The 17,560-nt window shown below is 58.9% G+C and overlaps 1 protein-coding gene across 15 annotated transcripts in view; it reads right to left on the bottom strand.

Annotated features, from left to right (window-relative positions):
* Positions 1-227: 227 nt before the first annotated feature.
* The window catches only part of Plec (plectin), a 62,117-nt gene continuing 44,784 nt past the window's right edge, over positions 228-17,560 (bottom strand). For all 15 annotated transcript variants that reach the window (XM_034516140.2, XM_076912213.1, XM_034516146.2 and 12 more), the window contains 14 exons: positions 17,238-17,363; positions 16,224-16,376; positions 15,973-16,127; positions 15,748-15,874; positions 15,461-15,644; positions 15,217-15,374; positions 14,922-15,100; positions 13,660-13,798; positions 13,216-13,572; positions 13,060-13,143; positions 12,766-12,870; positions 12,123-12,221; positions 7,754-11,134; positions 228-7,635 (listed from right to left, as the gene is read on the bottom strand). In XM_034516140.2, the coding sequence (XP_034372031.1) occupies positions 1,417-7,635; positions 7,754-11,134; positions 12,123-12,221; positions 12,766-12,870; positions 13,060-13,143; positions 13,216-13,572; positions 13,660-13,798; positions 14,922-15,100; positions 15,217-15,374; positions 15,461-15,644; positions 15,748-15,874; positions 15,973-16,127; positions 16,224-16,376; positions 17,238-17,363 (11,466 nt within the window). In that variant the 3' untranslated portion in view covers positions 228-1,416. The remainder of the gene's footprint in view (positions 7,636-7,753; positions 11,135-12,122; positions 12,222-12,765; positions 12,871-13,059; positions 13,144-13,215; positions 13,573-13,659; positions 13,799-14,921; positions 15,101-15,216; positions 15,375-15,460; positions 15,645-15,747; positions 15,875-15,972; positions 16,128-16,223; positions 16,377-17,237; positions 17,364-17,560) is intronic.

Genomic DNA, 17,560 nt, shown 5'->3' on the forward strand with positions numbered 1-17,560 from the left:
CCTCAGCGCAGCCTGCTCCCTTCTCCACTCTGTCTTCTCTGCCTGGTAACTCTCTAGCTACCACCTGGGGTTTCCTGGTCATGATACCAGCTTCAGCCTAATGTCTCCACTATCTACCCTGGCCAGTACACATCTTGTGAGCCAGGACCTGGAGCCGGGAACCACAGCCTCTACCCTCCCACCGATACACAGATGATCCAGGACCAAAGCACAAGGCAAGACCCAGATGAAGGTTGGAATTGCTTTTATTGAGGGGGGCGAACGCCGCAGGGCCCCGCCCATGGTCAGGTTAGTGTTCTGCCTGGCATCTCCACCTGCCACAGCTCAAGGTTAGTGGAACATGCAAAGCTCACTCAGAGGGTGGAGGCAGGGCTGGCTGGACAGGAAGAGTGTCACTGGCCAGGTGCTTATGTCAGATGGGCCAGCCAGTGTCTCTGGGCCAAGGAGGGGCCAGGGCTCCCTGGGAGTGAGGTGGGCAGCAGCACCCAGAGAGGGGTTCCACAGGCTTGAAGAGTCCCTGGGCCTCTGGAGTAGGAGAATTCTCAGATCTGCAGAACCCTCCAGCCCCACCCAGTCAGAATGTCCATCTCCTACCCTGGGTCTGGGTCTTTAGGGCCTGGGTACAAGGACACAGAAGGCACTTACAAGGGGAGCTGAGGCTGGAAGGCAGAAGCAGAGGCTCAGGTCTCAGGGGAATAAGTACGGGGTGGTGAGCTACAAAGCATAGCTCCAATGGCAGCTGTAGGAGCCAGGTGGGAGGCTGGGGCCAGGACCAGGCCTTATCTTCCCATGGGGAAGGGGTTTCTCTGGGTAGGCTGGAGAGATGGTTGGCCTGGGATCTTTCCTTTGCCAGCAAAACCCACTGAATATACAGAACATTCAGAGATATACTGGGGAGAAGCAGCTGGCTCAGGAAAGAGGCCTCAAGAGGCTCGAGAGCTGTCTGCTCACAGGATTGTCCCCAGTTCCCCTCAGCAGCTAGGACCAGCAGGTAGACATCCGGTGGGGTTGGCTTAGAGGTCTGAGGTCCTTTCCCAGATAGAGTCCTCCCAGGAGAGACAGGAGTGATAGGCTGAGTGCCCAGCTCTGGAGTCTCCAAGGCACCTAGCTGTTGTGAGTGGCAGGTAGTGGCAGGTAGAAAGGATGAGGGAGGCCCAAGGAGAATGAAGTGCTCACTGGACCTGGGCCAGCCCTGGTTCCCAAGACACAGGCTGTCTGGACATGGCATATATTTATTAATGTGTTAGTCTGGTCTTTTTGGTTAAATTTTAGGCACCGCTTGGGAGGAAGACACCTTTAAATGTTAAAAAAAAAAAAAAAGAAAGAAAGAAAGAAAGAAAAAAAAAAAGACCCCAGCGCCTCCACGGGGAGCCTGGTCACATGCAGAGCGGGAAGGCAGGATGCAGGCTGAGGGGATCAGGCCACTGCAGACTCAGGGCCCCCAAGAGAGGCTGAAGGCCCTGAGGCATAGCGGCGGCCATAGCCTGAGGAAGAGTAGGAGGAAGAAGAAAAGGTCATGGAGAAGCCAGAGCCAGTGGCATCGAAGCTGCCACGGCGGGAGCCGGCCCTGGAGCCGGTGCGTGAACCAGTGCGTGAACCGGCGGTAGAGCCAGAGCCACTGACACTGTAGGGGCTGTAGTAGCCCTTGCTGGACTGTGCCGCTGCTTCCAGCAGCCTCAGCCCTGTGCCCTCCTCCACCATGCTACGATCCAGAGCGTCCTTGTAGGAGATCTTGAGCTTGGTCTTGGGGCACGTGAGGTACTTGGAGTAAGCACTGACATCACGCAACTTCTGGGCTGTGCGGGCATCCACAGTGCCACGTTGCAGGGCTTCATCAAGAGACACACGGCCAGGTGTGTCAGGTTCAATCAGACCACCTGTTAGGTACTGCACCTCCAGGAAACGCTGGCCTGCCTCGTAGTACAGCCAGCCCTTTTTCAGGGCCTGGGCAGCTGACATCTTGGTCTTGGTGCGCGGGTCCTCAAACCCACAGAAGGCCTTCTGAGCCAGATTGATACGGTCTACCATGATCTTGTCCACCAGGCCCTTGTTGACAGCCTCAGTGACTGGGAAGCGCTCACCAGTGCTGGGGTCAATGATGCCCCCGGTGCAGGCCTGTGCCTCCAGCAGCCGCTGGCCAGTGATGTTGTCTACCAGGTTGCGGTGCATGGCCTCCGTGATGGACACCTTCTCCAGAGTCTCTGTGTCTAGGATGCCGGCCACTGGGCCAGTCTCCTCAGTAGGATCGGACCAGGAGGCCAGCTGGGTCCTAGGGGCAGCAGAACTGATGGGGTAGGAGGAAGACGAGCCCACAGAGGAGGAGCGGGAACGGAAGCCACCAGCATTGCCTGAGAGCATGTCAGCAAACTCGGTGATAGAAAGCGTGCCGGCGCGGTACTGGTCCAGTGCTGAGCGGTCAATGAGGTTCTTGGTGATGGCGTCATCAATGTCATACTGGCGGCCAGAGCGGCGGTCGATGATCATAGATTTGACGACGCCATCTGAGGAGGAGATGGTGATTTCTTCCCACTCGCACTCCTGCTCTGACAACTCCAGGTAGGTCTGGTGGTCAATGAGGCCCTTGCGGTAGGCCTCATACACGGACATCTCCTTGCCTGTCTCAGGGTCCACAATCACCACGCGGCGCTTGCGCACTGAGGACTTGGAGGATGTCTTCCGCTCCCGCTTCTTCTCCTTCAGTGGCAGGAGACACAGGCCAGTCTGGGGATCAGTGATGCAACGCTCCATCAGCTGCAGGTATGTGAGGTTCTCTTCTGTGTTGGGGTCAAAGAAACCCTTGGTGTCATCTGAGGGATCAGTCAGGATCTCGTTCATCTCCTCATCAAAGAGGCCACGCTTATATGCCACTTCCACAGGCAGACGGTGGCTTTCCTCGGGGTCAATGATGCCACCAGTGGCAATCTGAGCCTCTAGCAGACGAATACCATGGTCCTTCAGGATTAGGCCCTTCTTCATGGCCTGGAAGAGAGAGATGAGTTTCCCAGAGTAGGGATCCTTGTAGCCAGTGACTGCACGCTCAGCTGACAGCAGCTTGTCCTTGAACTCGGGGCCCACAATACCCATACGCACGGCCTCTTCCACGGTCAGCTTGAGTCCCTTGATGGGGTCAATGACATAGCCAGTGGCTGCCTGTGCTTCCAGGAGCTCGAAGGCTGTACCCGGACGGATGATGCCCTTCTTCATGGCCTGGTACACAGAGAGCCGTTCCTTGGTACCGTCAACAAAGACTCCGGCAATGCAACTGGTACCCTCAAGGAACTTCTGCAGGTTCTTAGTGACCTCCTCAATGGAGGTCAGGCCTTCTTGTAGCTGTAGGGCTGTGGCCTCGTCCATGACTTGAGAGCGTACCAGCTCCTCCATGGTGATCTGCTTGCGCAGGCCACGGAAGGTCAGCTTGCGGGCATCAGAGAGCGGCAGCAGCATCTGTCCACTGTTGTCATCACGGCGGCAACGCTTGAGCAGCTGTGTGTAGCTGAGACGCTCATCCGTGGAGGGGTCCACATAGCTGCGCACCTCACTGGGCTCCGACAACTGGTCATGTGTGTCCTTACTGAGGTAGCCACGTTGGTAAGCCACCTCCAGAGGGAGGTGGAAACCCAGGCGGGGGTCCACAATGCCTCCTGTGGCTAGCTGGGCATCCAGCAGCCTCAGTGCCTCCTCAGCAGGGATCAGCTCTTTCTTCATGGCCTGGAAGAGCGAGATGGTCTGCTCGGTGTAGGGGTCACGGTAGCCAGTGACAGCCCGCTCGGCAGAGAGGAGCCGGTCATGCAGCTCCGGGCCTACCAGACCCTTCCGCACAGCCTCATCCACAGTCAGCCGCTCTCCCTTCACTGGGTCCAGCAGGAAGCCCGTGGCTGCCTGTGCTTCCAGCAATAAGCGGGCCACCTCGGCACTCAGCAGTCCCTTCTTAAGGGCCTGGTAGATGCTTAGCGTCTGCCTGGAGCCAGGCAGGTAGACACCGGCCACTGATCCTGTGCCGTAAAGGTAGCGCCAGGCAGATTCCATCTCCAGAACCTCACGGAGGTTCTTGGTGCCTTCCCGGAAGAGGTTGTAGGTCTCAAGGGAGATGATCCGGGCCTCGTACAGATCTTCGGCAGTGAGGCGGCGGCGCACATAGTCATAGGAGGCGAGGTTCTGCTGGCGGATGATCTCGGTCTTCTCAATGATTTCAATGATGATGATGATCATGCGCTCCTTGGTGACTCTGCCAGCCTGGAAGTCAGCCATGAGCCGGGCACGCTGATCCTCCGGGATCATGTCGGACTGCATTACCTCCCACAGAGACATGGAGGAGCCACCGTGGCTGCCACCACCTGGGATGTCGATCTGCGTCTCCTCGAACGCCCTCCGAGTCTCCTCCTCAGTATACACCTGTGTGGTTTCTACCACCTCTGTCTTCTCCGCGCCTTTGAGTGGCAGGAGGCGCAGGCCTGTCTCAGGGTCCTCCACACAGCGCTCCAGCAGCTGCAGGTAGGTGAGGTTCTCGTGGGTGTTGGGGTCGAAGAAGCCCTTGGTGTCATCGCTTGGATCTGCCAGCACACGGTTCATCTCCTCATCAAAGTAGCCACGCTGGTAGGCCACGTCCACGGGCAGGCGGTGGCTGTGCACAGGGTCGATGATGCCACCTGTGGCGATCTGGGCCTCCAGCAGGCGGATGGCATGGTCCCTGAGAACTAAGCCCTTCTTCATAGCCTGGAACAGCGAGATGGTGTTGCCTGAGTAAGGATCCTTATAGCCAGTGACCGCCTTCTCAGCTGACAGCAGCTTCTCATGGAGCTCAGGGCCCACTACTCCTGCCTTGACAGCCTCATGGACGTACAGACGCTGGTTCCGAACAGGGTCCACTAGGAAACCAGTGGCTGCCTGGGCCTCCAGCAGGAGTGTGGCTGTGCTGGGTCTGAGGAGGCCCCGGCGCATGGCCTCATAGATGGTTACTTTCTCCTTCGAGTCCTCCAGATAGATGCCAGCCAGGCAGCCGCTGCCTTGCAGCAGTGTCCGCACAGAGTCCACCTCTGACAGATCTTTGACTGATGTCTTGCCGTCCTTAAGCTGGTCAAATTGAGCTCTGCTGAGGATCTTGGCGGCCAGGAGCTCACTGGCCGGCACAGGGGCACGGAGGCCACTAAAGGACAGTCTCTCCTGCCGCTGAGTCTCCACCTCCTCCACAATGGTGATAAGAATCTTGATGACCTTCTCCACAGTGACCTTGCCTGTGCGGAACTGGCGTAGCAGCTCCTGCCGCTGCTCCTCAGTGAAGTACTCCGAGCGAATGAGCTCCCACACAGTCACTGCCCTGCCCTTCAAGCTGCCCACAGGAACCTCAACCTTGGCCTTCTCCAGGGTCTCACGGGCCTGGACCTCAGAGTAGACCTCCTCCTGCCGGGCCCGGACAGCCTTCTCTGAGAGTGGCAGTAGGCTCAACCCGGTCAGCTGGTCAGACCTGCACCGCTGCTGGAGCTGGCTGTAGGTGACTGGCTCCCGGGTGCTGGGGTCAAGGTAGACTCTGGCATCATCTCTGGGTGATGTCAGGGCCCTGTTAGTCTCTTTGTCCAGGTAACCTCGGGCATAGGCAACATCCAGGGGCACACGGTGGCTTTTGCTGGGGTCTACAATGCCACCAGTGGATAACTGGGCATCCAGCAGGCGCAGGCCCTGTTCTCGGGGGATGAGACCCTTCTTCAGGGCCTGGAATAGTGAGACACTTTGTCCTGAGTAGGGATCCCTATAGCCTGTTACTGCCTTTTCAGCTGACAAGAGCTTCTCATGCAGCTCAGGACCCACCAGGCCAGCACGCACTGCCTCGTCCACAGTCAGCCTGGCACTAGTGGCAGGGTCGATGATGTGCCCAGTGCCAGCCTGGGCCTCCAGCAAGGCCACAGCCACCTCCGGCTGCAGCAAATCTTTCCTCAGGGCCTCATAGATGCTCAGCTTCTGCCCTGCTTCTTCCAGCCACACACCGGCAATGACGTCGGTACCCCGCAGGGCCTGCCTCACGTTGTCTGCCTCGGCCACTTCCCGCACAGAACGCTCACCCCGCTGCAGCTGCTGGTAGAGCTCGTGGCTGATGACCCCACTGTCCAGCAGCTCTGCGGCAGGCACCAGGGCACGGAGGCCCTCAAAGCAGAGCTGGCCCTTCCGCTCGTGTTCCTCCACCACTGTGATGACAATCTTGATGATCTTCTCCACCGTGATCCGGCCCGTGCGGAACTGCCGGAGCAGGTCCCGCCGCTGCTCTGCTGTGAAGTACTCTGAGTTGATGATCTCCCAGATGGTTACAGTCTTGCCCTGGAACTTGCCAAATGGTGCAGACACAGTGGCCTTTTCGAAGACGTCACGGGCCTCCGTATCAGTGTACACCAACTCACCACCCTTGGCAGCCTTATCTGTGAGTGGCAGGAGGCGCAGGCCTGTCTCAGGGTCCTCCACACAGCGCTCCAGCAGCTGCAGGTAAGTGAGGTTCTCGTGGGTGTTGGGGTCGAAGAAGCCCTTGGTGTCATCACTTGGGTCAGACAAGATGCGGTTCATCTCCTCATCAAAGTAGCCACGTTGGTAGGCCACGTCCACGGGCACGCGGTGGCTGTGCACAGGGTCGATGATGCCTCCCGTGGCGATCTGGGCCTCCAGCAGGCGGATGCCGTGGTCCCTGACAATAAGGTCCTTCTTCATGGCCTGGAAGAGGGAGATCTGCTCCCCTGTATAGGGGTCCTTGTAGCCAGTGACTGCACGCTCAGCTGACAGCAGTTTGTGGTGCAGCTCAGGACCCACAACACCCTCCTTCACAGCCTCATTGACAGTCAGCCGCCGGTTCCGCACAGGGTCCAGCAGGAAGCCTGAGGCTGCCTGGGCCTCAAGTAAGATAAGAGCTGTTCCGGGGCTGAGCAGCTGCCGCTGCAGGGCTGTATAGACACTCAGCTTCTCATTGGTGGGCTTCAGGAGCAGTCCTGCAATGCTGCTGCGGCCCTTCAGATATCGGTACACATCTTCCCGCTGCGTGAGCTCTGCCACCGTGGTGTGACCCTGTGCCAAACGCTGCAGCTCCTCCTTGCTCAGGATGCCTGCTTCCTGTAGCTGCTGAGCTGGCACCTTCTGACGTAATCCCTCAAAGGAGTACTCAGGTTCGGCCTCCATGGAGGGGCCATCGAGTGCATCACGGCCATTGGGCAGTGCCTTTGTGGCAGCAGCCTGGGTGGTAGCAATCTCCTCGGTGTGTGCCAACGCAGCCCGGTGCTCTTCCTCCAGGCGCTGCAGCCTCTCCCGCAGCTTCTGGTTCTCCTCCGCCAGCAGCTTCTCCTGCTGCTGCCGCTGCTGCTCCAGCTGCTGTAGTTCCTCTTGCTTGCGCCTCACACCCTCCTCTGCCTCGCGCTGCCGCCTCCTGGCCTCCTCCATGCTGGCCACCAGCTCCTGCTTCTCCTGTTCCATCTGCCGCTGCTGCCGCTGCTGTTCCTCCCGCAGCTGCTGTGCTTTGGCCACCTCGTCCTGGAAAAGCTGCTCCAGCTTGGCCTTCTCCTGCTCGATGAAGCGTTCCCGTTGCAGCAGGCTGTCCTTCTCAGAGAGAAAGCTCTTCTGCAGGGCCTGTGTCTCCTGTAGTATCTGTTCCTGCTGCACAGTCTGCATCTGTTGGGGATAGAAAAGGGGGGTCAACTCTCAGGGAGGATGGAGACCCAGGATGATTCACCACTACCCTCCCTGCCACCCCAGCCACCCTTCTGCCTGTGAGGAGGGAGGGTGGTACCTCCTCAGACTTGAGCTGCAGTAACTTCGCCTCCTGCTTGAGCTTCTCCTTCTCACGCTCCAGCTCAGCAATGGCCTCCCTCAGACGCTCGGCATCCTGGTCACTCTGCTGTCGCTGGATCTCGAGCGTCTGCACCAATGTCACCTTCTCCTGGGTAGCAAGTTCCGTGCGGTGCAGCTTTTCACCGATCTCTTCTGCCTGCTTCCGGAAGCGCTGGGCGTCCTCCTCTGCACGCGCCTGAGCCCGGCTCATCTCAGCCATGCGCAGCTTGAGGCGCTCGGCCTCGGCGCTCATTTCCAGCTGCCTCTGCCGCTCAGCCTCCAGAGTCCGCTGGAAACCCTGGGTCTCCTCTACCAACTGCTGAGCCATTTGCTCCTTGTCCTCCTGAAGCCGCCGGGCCTGCTCCTGGGCAAGCTCCTTCTGCTGCTGTAGCAGCTCGGCCTCAGCCTTGAGCCTCGTGGCTTCCTGTACCGCCTGCATCTTTTCCTTCAGCATCTTCTCTGCCAGGGCCCGCTGCTGTGCCAGGTCCTCCTCGGCTAGCTGCCGCAGCCTTGCTGCCTCCTGGGCAGCCACACTCAACCGTGCAGCTTCCTCTGCCACCTGTTTCATCTTCTCAGCCTCCTCCTCTAGGAAGCGCTGTGTGTTGTCCTTGTCTCGAAGAATGAGTGCCCGGTTTTCAGCTTCAATGCGAGCCTTGAGCTTGCCTAGCTCCTCCATCTGCACACGGACAGAGAAGAGCTCTTCCTCTACCTGGCTACGCTGCCGGGCTGCCTCTGTTACCTCAGCCTTCAGTCGCTGCAGCTCCTCGTCCAGGATGCTCTTCTGGTGGTCAGTCTCCTCTAGCTGTAGCCTCAGTGTGGTCAGCTCCTGCTCTACCTGGGCCTTCTGCCGCAGTGTCTGCTCTGCAAACTTCTTATGCTTCTCCATCTCTGCGTCGGCAGCCTGCTTCTGTTTCAACGCTGCCTGCTCCGCCTGTGCCCGACGCGCTGCCTCCTGCTCAGCTTCCTTGCGCAGCTTCTCTGCCGCCGCCTGCGCCTGCGCCTGGGCCTGAGCCTGCTCCTCTGCTGACTGCTTCAGCCGCTCGGCCTCTTCCACTTGTTTCCGAGACTGCGCTGCCTCACGCTCTGCCTGCTCCCGGGCCTCCTCTGCCTCCTCAGCAGCTCGCCTTGCCGCCTCTGCCTCGCTCCGCAGCCGCTCCAGCATGTTCTGCTCTTGCTGAAGCGTCTGCTGCAGCTCCTCTTCTCGCTGCTGCACCACAAAGGCGTGTGCCTTCTCCTCCGCCTGCAGCCGTTTCTGGGCGGCCTCCTGGGCCAGCTGCAGCTGCCTGGCGGACTCCTGCTCGGCTCGCTCTCGCAGGCGCCGCGCCTCTTCAACCTTGGCCTTGAGCCGCTCGACTTCCTCCAGGGCAACCTTGCGCTGCCGTGCAGCTTCCTCCTCGGCTGCCAGGCTCCGCTGCACACGCTCCTCAGCCTCGCGGCGCCTCTGCTCCTCCTCGGCTGCCAACTGCCGCTGCCGCGCTGCCTCCAGTTCTGCCTGCTCCTTGCTGCGCATCGTGTCCTCGGCATTGCTGCGGATGCGCCCCAGCTCCAGCTCCAGTTCTGCCTTGCCAGCGGCAGCCTTCTCAAAGCTCGCCTTCAGCGCCATGATCTCCTCCTCCACCTGCCGCCGCTGCCGCAGGGTGTCCTCCACCAGGCCCTTCTGTCGCTCCAGCTCACTCTCTGATGCCTTGCGCAGCTGGGCCAGGCGCTCCTCGATGTCAGCCTTGTGCTGTGCCGCCTGCTCCTCCAGACGCCGCCGCTGGAAGGCCTCATCTTCAGCCAGACGCCTCAGGCGCTCGTTCTCGGCCTCCTTCTCTTTGAGTGCAATCTCTGCCTCTGTCTTGAGCCTCGTGGCCTCACTGATGGCAGCCAGCTTCTCAGTAAGCACTCGCTCTGCCTCAGCCCGCTGGCGTGCGGCATCCTCCTCGGCCAACTGCCGCTGCCGCTTGGCCTCCTCAGCCAGAGCACGCAGACGGGCAGCCTCCTCAGCCAGCTCTCGAAAGCGGCCTGCCTCAGCCTCCAGCCTCTGCTTAGACTTTTCGCTGGTAGAGCGAGACTCTTCCTCGGCTCGTGCCTTGCTGGCCAGCAGCACCTCCATCTCTGCTCGAACCTTAGCCAGCTCTGCCTCCAGTTCCTGGCGCTTCTGCGTGGCTGCAGCTGCCTCGTGCTGTAGCCGGGCCAGCTCTTCCTCCAGCAGCTGCCGCTGCTGCTCGCCCTGCTCTGTCTCCGCCCGCAGGCGGATCAGCTCCTGCTCTGCAGCCAGGCGCTGCTGGGCAGTGCCTTCCGCCAGCTGCCGCTGCTTCTCCAGCTCCTGCTCAGCCAGCTCCCGCTGCCGCACAGCCTGCTCCTCTGCCTTGCCCCGCCGCCGTGCTTCCCGCTCTGCCTCTTCCTTCTGCTTCTCGGCATCGGCCTGTGCCAGGCTCTTCTGCTGCGCCACCTCTTCTGCCTGCAGCCGCAGCCGCAGCGCCTCATTGGCCTTCAGCTGCCAGCGCTCCAGCTCCCGCTCAGCCTCCTCACGGGCTCGCTCAGCTTCGGCTTGCTGCTGTGCCCGGCGCTCGGCCTCCTCCCGCAGCTGTGCCACCGTCACATGCTCTTCCTGCAGAGTGCGTTCCAACTGCGCGGTCTTCTCTGCAAAGGATGCCCGCTTGCTCTGCAGCTCCACTTCTGCACTGCGCTGTGCTGTCTCCAGGGCTACCTGCACTTGGCGTGCCCTCTCTGCCTCAGCTTGGCGCAGCCGCCGTTCAGCCTCCTCAGCCTGCAGTCTTAGCTCATCCAGGGCCTGCAGGGCCCGCTGCTTCTCTCGCGCTGCCTCGGCTTCAGCCTTCACACGCAGGGCCAGCTCTGCCTCTGCCTGCCGTTTGCGCTGGCTCTCATCTTGCACCTGCCTTCGCAGGCGTTCAGCTTCCTCCTGAGCCTGCCGCTTCTGTGCTTCTGCCTCCTCGGCCCGTGCACGCAGAGCCTGTAGCTCATCCTCTGCCCCTCCACGCTGACGCTCAGTTGTCTCCAGTTGCAGCCGCACCACACGGATCTCTTCCTCGATGCGCATCCGGCTGCGCTCCGCAGCCTCCACCTGCTGGGCCTTGGCCTGGATCTCTGCCTCTGAGCTCTGCCGCAGATGCTGCAGCTCCTCTTGGATGCTGCGCTTCTGCTGTTGTGCATCCACCGCTGCCTCCTCACGCCGTGTCACCTCCTCCTGCATGCGCCGCTGCAGTTCTTGGGCTTCCAGCTCTGCCTGTGCCTTAGCCTGGGCGTGGGCCTCAGCTAGCTGCCGCTGCTTCTCCAGTGCGGCCTCCACCTCGGCCAGTCGCTCCCGCTCCTCTGCCCGCTGTTGTTCAGCCAGCCGCTGTGGCGGCAGCAGAGAGGGGAAGAGAACCAGAGTCAGTGTGAGCGTGGGGAGATTGCCAGGTGCTCACATGACATGGAAGGTACCACCACAGTTCACTTGGACAATGCGATTTGGGGGATCATGGAGAACAGAGATTCCAACCCAGCCAAAGAGACAGCGTGCACCCGCCCAAGACACTCGAGCAGCGAGCATAGCAGCCCCACCATGCTCACCAGCCTGGGGAAGGAGGCCCAGGCGTCCTCCCCTCTTCCCGCAGAGAGACGACGGAGACAGACGGACAGGGAGAGAGAGAAAGAGCAAAGCAGGAGGCTCGCAGGGCCAGCAAGCCATACCCACCACAGTCCTGCCTGAATTCTACCAGCTAGCCAGCCTCATTCCTACAAGGACCCTCTTCCCTCATAGGGACAGGGGCCATTCCCAAAGCCCAGTGAGGTGGGGGCAAGGTGAGGCAGCCAAAATAGGAACAGCCGTGCAGACCAGAACCAGCTCAGAAGGCCTCTCAAACTGGCAGACAGGTGCAAAGAGAAGGTAGAGCTGTAGGCAGGCCACCTGGGAGGTAGGAACTAGACAGATGACAGCACACCTGGCCAAGTTACTCAGATACCTCTCTCCAGATCCCATAACCTCATACACCAACTCTTCCTAGGACAAGCGACCCAGTGACACCAACAAGAATCCCCAAGAAAAGCACACATCAGAGCCAGAAAGATGCACATAGGAACGCTCGCCAATGAGAAAGGGTGCACTAGCCACCAGGCAGAGAGCAGAGCTGTGCCAGGTCAAGGTGGGGGCCACAAGGGCGGGCAGCCATGCTGGTGTGAGTACTGGACAGCACCAGGCATGGGGCATGGGATGAACTGTACCAAGTGGTCTCAGACAGATTCCTATGGGCTGCATTTGAAATCAGGAAAGAGGGCTTCCCCCAACCCCTAACTCCAACCCCTGCCCCTCACCCCTACCCCCATCCACATGGCCCTAGGCATACCTCTTCCTCTTCCATGCGGCGTAGTGTCTCACTGATGAATTTGATGTACTGACTCGTGAGTGTGGTCAGCTCACTGTAGCGTGTGCGTAGATCCACATACTGGGGGAAAGGATGAAGTCAACCAATGCCCTGTCGGGGACTGCCTTGGATGCCCTGTCGTGGTGCCCTGGTGCTGTTTGTATTTGCTAATTCTGCTTTCCCTAGAGGGGCTGCCTGGGACGAGGAGTCAATCACATACTCAGGTGACTTCAGGTGAACGTTCTCCCCATTTTAACTTGTAAAATAAAGGCTAGACATGGTGACTGGGCAGTGGAAGGGAAGGTGGAGCTGAAAAGTTTTAGGGAGAGGGGGCTTTGGAGAGGACGACAGAGGAGAAGGAGGAGGAAAAAGAGGAAGATGGGTAAGGAAAATGGAGCAGAAGCACGTGGCCTGGAGAAACCACAAGGTATAAGGGCTCTCACAGGTGGAGAATAGAGTAGTAGGTCTGCCCAATCTAGGCATATAGCTTATATTCATATTGAGTTGTGTTTTCTTTGCACAGGCTTATTTGGGTTGGAGATTTTATTGCAACAATGCCCAAGAGCCACCATGAGGTCCATCTGTCCCTTTTGCTCAGCTGAGGCTTGGCCCACCTCCATCCTACCTCCTGGATGACGCTCTCTGATCCAGACTGAACCTTGGGCTTCTTGGCGGGGGAGGCCACGGGTTCAAGTTGAGCCTTGTAGGTGATCAGCTGGAGCTCATAGTCCTAGAGACACACACTGTAGTCAGCTACTGCCTCTAGACTCTGGTTGCCTGGGCCTGATCCCCAGGCTGCCTCATAGGCTTTCTTTGGCACAGTCCAGGCTTGGAATGGACACACAAGAGTCCAATGCCTGCTCAACTGACAAGTGTGCCCCTGTTTTGAGTTTTAGCGCTGCCAGCTGGGATACCTCACCTTGATTGCATTGATGTACTGCTTAGCAAACTTCTGGCACTCCTCAACCTTCTCACCATGACGCTCAATCTCCTCCAGCAGGGCCTGAGGGAGGAAGGGGTTAGCATTGAGCTACAGGCTGCACCCTACCGCATGCCAAGCCTTCCCTGGGCCTACCTTCTCCTGGCGCAGCTGCTCTCGAGCAGCCTGACTGTTGGCTATTGGCACGGCCTGGATCTGCTCCTGCCGCCTCTTGGCGTCCTGCAGCCAGGAGCTCAGCGGATCTGCACTCTCACGGTAGTAGCGAAGCTGGCGGCCCAGCTGCTCCAGCTCTCGCTGCCGCACATCAGTTTGGGCTAGTACAGCCTGCCAGCGTTCCAGCAACTGACTGACACGTTCTCGCCAGCGCTCCACTTCCACGTCCCGCTCGCCATGCCGCTGCTGTAGCCGCTCACCAACTTCCTGTGCCCCCCGCAACTCATCTCTTAGGGTGTTGAATACGGGCTGCTGTGCTTCAGCCTGGGCCCGCAGCTTCTGTTGGGCAAGGCAGGGTGGGTGTCATTTCAACATGGACTCCTACTGATCCTGTGACCAGTGAAGCACAAGCCCCCAAAGAGGTACCTTTAGGGAGGCCTTGGTGGCTTCAAGCTCTTGGAGAGTGGCAGGCACAGCCTGGGCCTCCTTCAGCTGCTCCTCATGGGTTTTGAGCACCTCCTCAGCCCCCTGGGTACTGCGAATTACCAAGCTGATGGTCTTGAGTCTAGGTAGGAGATAGCAAAGAGTATGTGGGCTCAAACAAGACGCCCTCAATGAAGGAACTGGAACCACTAGGTGCCCCTGCCATGGCTGGACTCTACCTAGCCACAGCAGATGGTCACTTAAGCTGGAAGGCCCAGAGGAAGGCTGCTCTAGCCAGGAGCTACAGACTCTAAAGTCCTAGAGCAGATGACAGCACCTGCAGCAGAGTTCTCAACCTTTCAGCTCAAGACTGACTGAGCAAACAGAAAGTAGGAAGGGGCATGTTCCTCTCAAACACTGTATTAGCATTTGTTAATAAAGGCCAGTGCACTATGTAATACAGAGAACAATAGATGCAGGAGACCAATGCTGGGGGCACAAGGCTTCTAAAAGTCAGGCCCTATGAATGTACCTACCGTGCCCCTGAATCAAAATATGCTGAAATAAACAGAATGAAATACGCAGAAACTGCAGCTAGGTACAGGAGCACAGGCAGAAGGGGCTGGGCTCTGGAGATGCTCACGCCTCCAGGAACTCCAGCAAGGAAGTGCCTAAGAGGTTGAGGTCAGGAAGTCTGGGGAGTGTCTTGCTGACCTGTGCCTCAATGTCTCAAGCACATTCCAGCATTCATTTCTCTCCACCAAGAAGCCTGTCTGCCTCTCACTGATGTCCTTTGTTGGTCCTTCCTCCTGAAGCCATTGGTCTGGCCACACCTCAGAGCATCCCTCCCTCTTTCCCTCCCTCTCATCTGTCCTCCCTTTCACTCACAACCTGGAAGAACCTCTGCTCTGACCCTCTCCCCCTCCCCTCACTCTGCACTGGGCTAGCTCCTGGTTGATGCCAAGTCTATGACTTCCTGTCTTGGCATCTGATGAGCAGAATCAGAGTCCCTTACCCCCACTCCTCTTCCCACTATCAGGAAGACTTATGGATATGATCTTCAAAATGCATCAGGCTCAGAGCATTTCTCACTACCATACACTGCCGTGTTAGGTCCAAGCCCACCATCCACTAGCCGTTCACCAGCCCCCCAATGCCACTTTACACCCCCAACCTCATCTTTCCTCTGCTCAGAACATGTCTGGAATCCCTGCCCTCACCAGAGGAACCCCACTGGACTCCGAAATGTGCAGAGGGACACTCACTTCTCCAAGTAGATGGCAGACAAGCTTCGGACCTGTTCCAGCTTGCCCAGGGTCAATTCCAATTCCGAGCGCAGAGTGGGTGCAGCAGGTGACGGCTCTGGCAAGGCTAGAACTTTCTCAGCCTCAGCAGACAGCCGGGCAACTCCCTTACCCAGCCCCTCCACCTCAGCCTGTGCTTTCTGTAGAGAGACCAGGTAGGGGCACAGTGACCAGCAGGGCCCGACACCAGCTTCCCCTGAAGGCAAGATAGGTCGGGATGGGTAGGGGGTGGGGAGTGAATGAGGGCTGTGCTTGCCTGTTGTTCAGCAATGCGCTGGGCACACTCCCGTGCAGGGTCCTTGTCCAGCGGCAGCCGCAGACGGTGCACAGTCCGAGTCTCACAGGCCTCCAGCTGCAGCCGAATATCCTTGAGCTCCGAGATGCATCGCTGACAGCGAGACTCCTCCTGCTCGCCTGGGGAAAATAACCAGGTTAATCAGAAACGGCCTTCATACAGCCTGCCTACCCACCACCCTCGCAGGGGCTTGCCCACCCCATACCCTGCTCCAGGCTTTGTAGCAGCTGCTGGTAGTGGCGACTGCAAGATGCATACTCGCGCTCTGCCACCAGCCGGTCTTCAGGCCCAAAGCCACCAGCGTCCTGGCTGTCTCGAAGGAAGGCCTGGTAGTGCAGCTCCAGGTTGCGCAGAGCTTGCTTCTGCTCCTCGGGCTTTAGTGTGCGGAACTGCAGGTGGCACATGTCACTGAGAATGGGGCCAGGCCAGATGGTGCCTTCGAGATACCATCTCCCATCTTTCCCAGAGCCTGTGGGCAGTGAGCAGTCCTACCGTGACTAGGGACCAGGACCGGATGAGCTGTATGTCCCGACTGAGGCTCTGCCATGCCAGAAGACTCTTCATGTCCACGTGAAGCTGGTGCCACAGTGTAACCAGGGCCTGATGCTGGGCCTCCAGTCTGGCAGACAAGGACCATGTTCAGTGATTCTGTCTAGAGCCCTCTTCTCTCTCCACAAACTCCCTCCAGCTGTGAACCCCCCCCCCCAGGTTACCCACCTAGCAACAGCTTCCTGGGCCTCCTGGTTGGGTGGCGGCACAAGAAAGCACACAGAAGGCACTGAAGCCTCACTGCTGGAGCCACTCAGCACCTTCCAGTGGGATGGCTGGGCAGGACCCACCAGCTGGCACTGGTCACCCTTGTGCACAGTCACCTGGGATAGTCAGAGAAGTATACAATGCAGCTAGCTGACCTATGCCCTGATCGACCCAGCCCCTCTGGCTTGAGCCCAGCCTGGCTCAGCCCTTACCTCCACCTGCTTGTAGTCACACACAGCTAGAAGGGGCACGTGGCCCCGCACAGGGTGGGCGGGGTTGCGTGGCTTCAGCTGCACAATAGCCTTGGCCCGCTTGGCCAGGCCTGAGAGGTGCCCCTTGTACTCATTCAGTTGCTCCTTCTCATCCTGTGGGGGAGGGGAGGCTCAGGGTCAACTCAGCTAGCTCCCAATGCAGGAATACCTGGCCCAGAAAGTAGCAGACCCCCACCCACCAGCACCCTGTCTGGAGAGGCTTCTGATGCTAGGAGCAAGGGCACTTAAAGGCAGGTGCAGTTACAAGAGGGGACCGGCCTCCACAAGTTCATCCCATTGACCTCACTCCTCCCAACAAGACCAGGTATCCCATCCTCCCTCCCTCAGGCCACTCCTCAAGCATCTAAAAAAGGGGACAGGTCTACTTACATTTCAGCCCTACAATGACCCCATAGAAGGTCATCCTCCTCCCCCATCAAACCCGAAGGGAGAGGAAAGAGAGCCACTCTCCCCAAGGGCAGTTTAAGGACAGCGCCTGTGCTGGAGCACCTGGCCCCTACCCATCCTCTCAGGTCAGTATGTAGCTGAGGCCCAGTCTTTGCGATCATACAATCAGCTTCCTCCTCTCCCCTCTGCCTCTATGACTTCCTACCTAGAGTGCTGAGACTATTGTGGATGACCCCAGCCACACCCCAGCATATATGGCCACCACATCCAGTTGCCCTTCACAGCCTGCAGCTCCGCCTGCTCCTGTCATCAGGCCATAAAGTCTGCCTATTCACCGCAGGGCTGGTGATCCCAGCTGACACCTCCACTCACAGTAGGCACTCAGGTTGGGTGGGGCTCATCCCAGCCCACCAGCGAGGCACCTGTCACCAGTTTTTCTGTTCGTTACATACACTGCTCCCCATGTGTCTCCCCAGCCCTGCTGGCCTTCTATCCCATCCTCAGGTTCCCTCACAGCCCATGTCCTATCTAGTCCCTCCCTCTGTGCCTTGTTCACAGCTGCCTTACCTGGGCATCCTGCAGCAGGTCCTCAAGCCTGGTGACGGTGATGGAGCGGTCACAGCTGTACTTCCTGCGTAACGTCTCCTGTAGTTTCTGCAAGTGTTCCTCAGCCTCCCGAACATCTGAGAAGAACTAGGACAGCAGGAGGGGTCATCTGGGGGTGACAGAGCTCAAACCCTAGGCAAGCTGTGTGAGCAGAAGCCAGATGTGAGGGAAGAAGTAGTGGAACTCCCCCAGCCCCACTCCCGGGAGGACCGTTAACCAGGGCTATACATCTGTCAGGTGCTATGAGAACCGTTTCAGGCACTACAGCTGAACCACAGGAGGAA

This window comes from Arvicanthis niloticus, chromosome 13, assembly GCF_011762505.2.
Source record: "Arvicanthis niloticus isolate mArvNil1 chromosome 13, mArvNil1.pat.X, whole genome shotgun sequence".
NCBI lineage: Eukaryota > Metazoa > Chordata > Mammalia > Rodentia > Muridae > Arvicanthis > Arvicanthis niloticus.